The 8216-nt window shown below is 41.8% G+C and overlaps 1 protein-coding gene across 1 annotated transcript in view; it reads right to left on the reverse strand.

Annotated features, from left to right (window-relative positions):
• The window catches only part of LOC139203472 (ras GTPase-activating protein 1-like), a 28259-nt gene extending 20692 nt beyond the window's left edge, over positions 1 to 7567 (reverse strand). Inside the window, exon 1 of the mRNA XM_070833232.1 lies at positions 6328 to 7567. Coding sequence (XP_070689333.1) covers positions 6328 to 6872 — 545 coding nt within the window. The 5' untranslated portion in view covers positions 6873 to 7567. The remainder of the gene's footprint in view (positions 1 to 6327) is intronic.
• Between the last annotated feature and the right edge of the window lie 649 nt (positions 7568 to 8216).

The raw sequence follows: 8216 nt of genomic DNA on the forward strand, positions 1-8216 counted from the left end.
CTGCCAGCTGGTACTGGCAAAATAACTGGTAAAATTTCCTGTATACCAGGTAGTTTAATTTTAAGAAAAAAATATACTCTATATTACTCATTTCTGTTTAGATTTTTGCAAATCTTGTGTAAAAATATAGATGGAAGACTGGCTTGTATTTACATTCAAAGAGCGGATATCCGTGGCACATATTAACCACAGGGGGCAGAAGGGGTTTAGAGCAGTTAATTCAATATGATATGATGATATGAATGGCGTGAAGTTATCAAAATATGTTAAGAGTGGCAGAGCCAGGTTTCAGGTGTGATTTGTTACTGGATACGAGTAAGATTTTGATTTATTTTTCATGCATTAATGTTCACACCAGCGCTACAGTGTTTTATTGTTGTTTTTTCATTGTTATTAAAAAGTTAAGTCACGATTATATTACAAACCTTGAAGTTACACAATATTCTACTGTGATATATTCAATAACCGAACAAGGATATGTTACCAATATAAATTCATGCATCAAATCATCTCATTTTATCATAATATATAAGCCTGACCTACATGGCAGAGCAGAGCATGTGCTGACTGCATCCAATGTTGTATGCATCATACTTAAAGAATGATTTATTGCTTGTAAATGGTGGATAACACTGAATAAAAAGGACATTTTTCAGATGTTTAGCTGCTCTTTTGTACGAGTGACAATACAATGACAAAACTTTGTGAAGAACATTTTCATTACTGGCTGTGGAGGAAGTCATGCCTGTAGTACTGTAGCACTTGAGCCTAACCTGGCACTGTCACACTTTCTATGCAAAGTACTTAATTTATTATTCAAGACACCAAACTAATGTGAAAAGTCAGTCAAATCAAAAATCTTGGGCATTGTCAAACAAAACTGAAATGCCTCTGAGGATCCTGTTAAGGCCACAATGAGTGGCTCAGAAGTCTTGAAAACAGGATGCAGGAGAGAAAAGGCAGGGCAGTGTGGGTATTGGAAGGGCATGACAGGACATTGCGTAACACATTGAAAATGCATAGAAACCATAAGCTTTGCCTTATCAATGCACCACACAGAGCTTACACTAATAAAAGTGTAGCTAGTATTTCAATCAATGGGTCTAGTAAACCAACTCTAAGCAAGTGCATCCTTCGCTACAATGGTTGGGAGACTGAGCAGGCAGTTATGCGAAAAGGTGCAAATGGACCTAAGCTACGCTAGCCTATGTAACGCTCCAGCTAAGAGTAGTGTAGTAATTCAAAAATGTATGACAGGAAATTACAGGCATAATTCTAATTGTTGGGCTCACCAGTCATCAAAACTCTGCAGTGACTGGTCCAATCCCATTAATAAGATGCTACTTTGTTATAATTGACTAGTGGGAACAACCCCCACCGTGGAATAACCTAAGCTATGGAGCATGATCCTTGTGTCATTTGAGAATTCAGTTGTATCTGCCATCCAACACAAGGGTCAGTTAGTGGTGTGGGTACTCAATTAATACTGCAGTTACAGAGGTGTTTCCACAGGCAACTGCTAAATCTGGTAAACTCGTTAAAGCCACTGAACTTCAAATCCAACTTTTCTTTCCCCCTTTTCTCCTTCCTCCCTCAGGGAAACCCTTTATGACTTAAAATCCTCACTAATCTTCGTGGAAACTCGAAATCAATGACTCGTTTCCCAACGTGCTGTTTGTTTAAGCTCAGGCACTGGGCTGGAGGTTTCTCATGGCAGCAGGAACGTGCACTGGTAGGACCGCCTCACTGCTTCACTCTTGCCTCTTCGTTAAGCCATCATCAGTGTGAAATTCTTATCACAGTGCTTCATCCATTGTTTATGAATGACATACTGTTGCACAGAGGTGTGAATGTATGCGACCGCTGTTCATCTCTCTCTCTCACCAACGGTTTCACTCTCACGCGCTCCGCAAATGTGCCAAGTTTAGCTTTCACAGTCACTGTGAAACGCACAGTGGGACCACTTCCAACAGTGTGGAACTTTTCCACCATCACTCTTCCAATGTGCACTACGCAGGCAGCTAACGTGACTCAAAGGAACATAATATCTGTCTCGGAGCCCAATTACAGAAGGCATACACAGATAGATGCACAGCTGAAAAGGGCAGGAGGAGATTCACAATCATTCAGGGTTGTCAGCTGTGGACGTTAAACCCATTGCTACCAGTGGCAGTTTTGGCGCTAGCATATACTACTCCAGGCACAGCATGGCATGCATACACAAATGTATGCATGTTTTGCATTACATGTAGACAGGAGGTTCACATGCAGAATGTGGCACACGGTAAGTTGATTTTATGCCATAAAACATGGCCATGAGATACAGTTTATTGCCTCCAGGCCTGAATTTGAGCTATGTCCATGACCATGATGCACTTTGCCTGAATCCCTGTATATTAGATTAGCTACCATCTATAGGACAGCACTACTGGATGAGACAGTAACGACGCAGATGGTCCATATATCAGCCCACAGTGGATCAGTGGCACATTGAGAGGGAGGGACAAACACTCTCCTTAACTGGGTCATCTTTACATAGCAAAGGCAGCACCTTATAACTTGTTTTCAAGAAGCATCCACCAACAGACAAGAGGATGAATGAGGGCTGTGTGTGTTCAGCTCTTAGGACAATCTGTCTGGCCTTGCTTGTATTGCCAATGGCAGGTGTTCTCGTGATGAGCACACACTTACATATATGTGAAAGCATGTTTTTTTTTCCATCATATTTTTTGCTGGTTACAATTCTCTGACAATAGTAAACTATTCAATAAAAAAGCGAGTCAAGAAAGAATATAGTGAACAACAAATTCTTTACAGATCAACATCGATCAGTTTGATGTGGACAAAGTTCATTGTCCATAAAGGCCGCAAGGGTAGGTCTCATTTCAATATACACTGACACACACTTTACAACACCTTTTGGGAACTAATAATAACCAGAAACAAATGTGGTCCAGGTTTCCGGTGCTTCACCACCACTACAAGCAATTCACCAAAACCACAAACCCAAAATAGAGAAAAAGCTTGCACAACACTGTTGAGTAAAGCATCTCTGAGTAGTCTGAAGTGAGTAGATTCATACTGACTCTAAGCAGCGTGTAAAGTTATGTGTTAGCGAATGCGGCAGGGAAACATTTCACTACAAGCCTCTCATTGTGAAACAAGCAAAACCAAAGAAAATCAATGTCATTCATGCACAAGTGACAACTGTTCCACTGCCTCACTGGCAACCCTGCAAGTTGATAAACTGGAATCCAAATACAAACCCATGAAGAAGTCCTTTGGTAAAGCTACTAATTTCACAGCAGTTCTATATGTAAGAACTTGGATTCAAGTGCAGTTAATTCCTTGTAGGGTTGTTCATTGCAAGTACAGGCAAGACAAGTGAAACACTGGCCTTCCTCTTCCTCTGTATTCTGACAGGGAGATATAGAGTGGCTCCTAAAATAAGAGCTGAATCCACACTCCAGGCCCAGTCACTTCCATATCTTACAATATGAGGGCCAGAAATGACAAAGCTCAGCAGTTCTCTAATGAGACTGTAACAAATGGGAGGGCCGTATTTAGGTTATTACAACACCAGCATGCACACGGGTTTGGACATGTGCTTGTGTGCATGCCTGATAAATTCATAAATATGCCTATAATTAGAGATGCTGTTCTAAAATACAATGCTTAGGATGCATTCTCCATGCTGCAATCAAAAGCGTTCATAAATATCCTGTGTTATGCTGGTTTCACTTTAATCATGAACAATATATTACATTCCTACAACATAATGTCCATTAAATCAGAGGACTGTAAATTGCCTACAAGTAGACAACAGTGTAGCAAAGCAGACCCATTAGAATTTTCTTCAGCCTCATTTTTGTTTTCCATGTAGCTTGGTAGAGCACCACACTTCAATGAAAATAATTAGGTTATTTTATAAGTGACGTACTAACAGGTGTTTAGTAGGCTGCAATGTGACACTATACCAATCACATGAGCCAAAATAGAACTGATTAACATTACTATAGGTTAAAAACATAAAAGGGGTAATTGTTGCTCAGTGAATCAAAAGTAAGTATTTGATTAATTAAGAATATACAGTATTAACAAAGTTGGTAGGGCAGAATTTGTGCATCCCCTGAATATAAGGTGAATGGTGAATGTCAAGCACCTTGACTCAAGCTGAGCTCCATACTGTCCTGATCAATTGTGATCAGAACCTGTGGTGCAGGCATGACATAACTGGTTTTTGATACAAAAAAGGCGCAGATAAAGATGTTGCTGACCTAGATAACATGTACTGACCTTAGACCTCTACTAGGTGGGTGTGTGTGTGTGTGTATATATATATATATATATATATTCTTAAACAAAAACCAGTAAGACTTAAAGGGTAATTCCAGTATTTTCAACTTGGCACTATTTTTTCATACTTTGTCTAAATGACTAATAAGTACAAAAACCTCAGCCCACGGCTGTGAAACAGGCTGCAATAGCTGCAAATGCTCAAATCCGTACTAACCCTTTCAAGCACCAAAGTCATTGGTGCTTGCAGTGTTCTGCAAGATAAAAATTATTGTTTTTGTCAATGGAGTCTGGTAGCTTTGACGAGAGCGATATAATGCCCGTTTCTGGTAAAAACAAAAAGAATCTTACTCTGTATCAGAAAGTCTGTCTCTGTAGGGATCCTTTCCATAATGTTGCCAGACACTTAGAACAACAATCTGAGTCTGTTAGTGGCAAAAGCAAGCACTTAGTGGACGTGCTTTGATGGGTGCAGTTGCCCTCGTGGATTACATTGAGACAATTGCAGCCCGTTTTGCAGCTGACAGCTGAGGTAATCCATGGGACCAATTCCGAAACTTTTTGTACCCATTAGTTATCTCTACACCAAAACATGCACACACAAAAAAATACAGCCCACTTTTAAAAAATGCCAACATTACCCTTTAATTAGACTACAACAATTTGTATGCTATAGCTTTTTGATGATACAAGACTGTGGCTTTGTTTTGAGGTAAAAATCTGCTTAATTAAGTATGTTAAATCTTCTTTATTTTGTGAGTGTTAGGAAATAGAAAATGTGCAGACACGCTTATGCTAATACATTTTTATGTTAGTACATTTATGCTTTATTATCATGAAGTTTTAGCCTGATGCTGGACTGTGTGATGGTTGCTGTGACCTTTACACAGATCAAAGAAATGTGTGTTGGTGTAGGATGTATCAGACTGTGCTTGCATTCTTGAGATAAAGAAGAGTTCGAGAAGGCCTTGAACGGAGAGAAGTCAGCGTACCTGCGTTTCCCACCAACCTCCCCTGCAAGGAGGAGAGGGAGCAGGGTGCGGCGGAGGACTGCTGTGAGGAGGAACTTTGCTTATACATGTTATATATGCTTGAAAGACACTGAGACCGCTGAGTGCAGATGTAGATCTTTGCCTGTACTCCTTGCTTGTTGCAAGTAAAACTTTGAACTGAGATCTCTGTCTCTGAGAGTTTATCTTGTGTGTTGGGAAATTAATGGTACGAACTAACAGCGAAAATACAGTTCTGGTCTTATAGAAACAATTTCCTGACAGTGAGGTCATTTGTTGAACAATGACAAGAGGAGCAGGAGTAGCGATTCTGTTTGATGATACTGTATCATTTTTTATTCATGCTTGCTTTTCTTGCTGCTTTAGACATGCTTATTAATTACTTAGGTGTCCTGTTAAAATGGCTCATGTTGATTGTACTCCTGCCAGAGTAAAATGCCCTTCAGTCCGCGAAAATAAACTTTTTATATTTGATCAAATGTTGATCAATAAGGGTCAATAAAGAAAAATGCTTAAAATTGGCACTCCTCACAGTAAGGTTTCTGACATGGATTGTAAAAACATGCAATGGACATCAACACTTTCCTGTTAGCTGCACTTTGAATTAGGGTGTAACAATTAGATCCAACAACAAGTTGACTTTGACTGTTTAAATAACAGTGCACCATCAAATTGCACATTCTGCTGCTAATCCAACTTGCTTAAACTTATTTTGATTCCTCCAAAAAGTTTGCAAATGTAAAAAATGATACACAGTAGGCAACAGGTCTTGTTAAAAGGGGATTATTTCATGGCCTCAGTTGTTATTGACCATACAAATCTACAGAGAGTGGAGTAAAGCTGGTAGGCTGTAAATGCACATCATAAGTGATGAGCAGCACTAGTCACCATTGAACCTGCAGAAGTAAACAGCAGCAGCAGCAGGAAGGAAGTGAACCCAAGAAAAAGTGCAGGATGCTTGAAAATGCTGATTTCTAGGTGTCAATGAAGAGGACGTGGTTATCACTGGTGGTATACTTACTGGTTCGTGGGAGGTGCAGTGAGGGGGAACACCACCTCTTCTTCTTCGTATTCCGGTCCATCCTGCAGGTCGCTTTCATCCATAGTGCCGCCGAGCCCCCCACAGCCTGGAGGGGGAGGAGGAGGTGGTGGCAGTGGGGGAAAGACACTGGGCCCATCCGGGCCTGTTGATGTGGGTGAAATCCGACTAGCTGGACCCTCCGATGTGGGAGAGCAGCAAATGCCGCTCACGGTCCCTGAGCTTGTTCCTTGGAAAACTGAATGTCCACCTCCTACTCCGCCACTCCCTGTTGCGGACAGCACTTGTCCGGTCACATCCCCACCAGACATGGGGTAGATTATACTCATGTCGGGAAGTGAGTCCGGAGAGGTGTTTGAATGTTGGCGGAGGGTCGGTGCTGGTCCTTGTCCCAAATCAGTGACTCGCACTCTGTTCGTCTTGGGATAGTAGGGGAAAGGGGCCGTCTCCGGGCCTCCTCCGCCTGCCACCCCTGTCCCTGTCGTGACCGAGCCCGTATCCTCACTGCTGACCTCCGCAGCCATCATACCAGGAAAATATGTAGAGGGGAAAAAGTCCAGAAGGGAACCTGCCCTTCCCCTCTGTTCTTACAACACTCCTTCAGTGTTTGGGCTCCGGGGAAACAACAGCAAAAGTTTCTCAAAAACGCGTTTAGCTAGCCAGCTAACGTTAGCCGACAAGCTAACTTAGCTTACTTGGCTGCACTAGCGGGCGTTAGCTTTACCTCGCATTCACTCGGTGCAAGATAGCCAAGCTAACGCTAGCGGGATGGCTAACAGCTTCGAGACACTTGATGAGTTCTTGCTCGCTATGTCTTCATTGTTTCCTGAGTTTAAAGTTCACACAGAAACGCTATCTGGAAACTATCGTTTAAAACGTTTGAATCGGAATATCAATTCACCAATATTTCCTGTTGTTTTCTGTCCGGACTTCACCCTTGGCACCAGGCAGACCACTTGTCGGGGAGTGTTGTTTTATTGTCACTGTTGTGCGTAACCCCCGTCTTTTTCCAGTATTGTTGTTTTCTTTCCTTCTGAGTTTCCAGCCGTCTCGAGTAGAGTCCACAAACGGCGCAGCCTTATCGCCTAAATCCCCGGAGCCGTGTGTTGTTCTATGCAAACTACCATGTCGTAAACCCCAGTAAATTATTCTTGCGCATACAAGCTAAGTTCGCCTTTATTTCTGGGTTTCAGGGCTGGTGGCTTGCCCGCTGCTGCGCTGCTCTTTCTCCCCTCCCTCTCCCTCTCCCTCTCCCCTCCAGTCACCGAGCAGACCCAGCCAAGTGAGCACAGAGCGGCACCGGCTCCATCCATTACATCTTCAATCTGTACTCTAGGAAATGACACTTGGCTGCTATTAAGTTATGTATATGCGATGGTTAAAGCCGTGGTTAAAGTTTGACACACATCATATACTGTAAAAGCTGCAACTTGTGTATTGATTGAGCTCCTTATTCTGCTTCAAGCAATATTCACATTGGATATTCATATTCATTCATATTGGATTCTTTGTTTCTGACTGCTGATGACTAAATGAAATATGCATACGGTCTATTGGGAGTTTTTAATCATCACTTTGACAGTCTGCTGAAGAAAGTCTGAATATAGCTCTGACACTGCTTTTGTTGATTTATTAGCTCGATTCATTTTGATTTAACTCATCTGGCCATGTCTCTCTCTGTTAGATGTTCTGGGACACACAGAAACATTGCAGAGAGCATTAGGAGAGTGATGGATTTTCAACCGCTTAGGATGTTCGCCTTGGTATTGGTGCGAGTGTATCTATTTGTGCTTGTCCAGTTTTAAGACAATGTAGTCAAACAATGATCCTAACCATGAAGGCAAGGGCGAGCAGTGTTTAATTTATAGCCA

This window comes from Pempheris klunzingeri, chromosome 7 (assembly GCF_042242105.1).
Source record: "Pempheris klunzingeri isolate RE-2024b chromosome 7, fPemKlu1.hap1, whole genome shotgun sequence".
NCBI lineage: Eukaryota > Metazoa > Chordata > Actinopteri > Acropomatiformes > Pempheridae > Pempheris > Pempheris klunzingeri.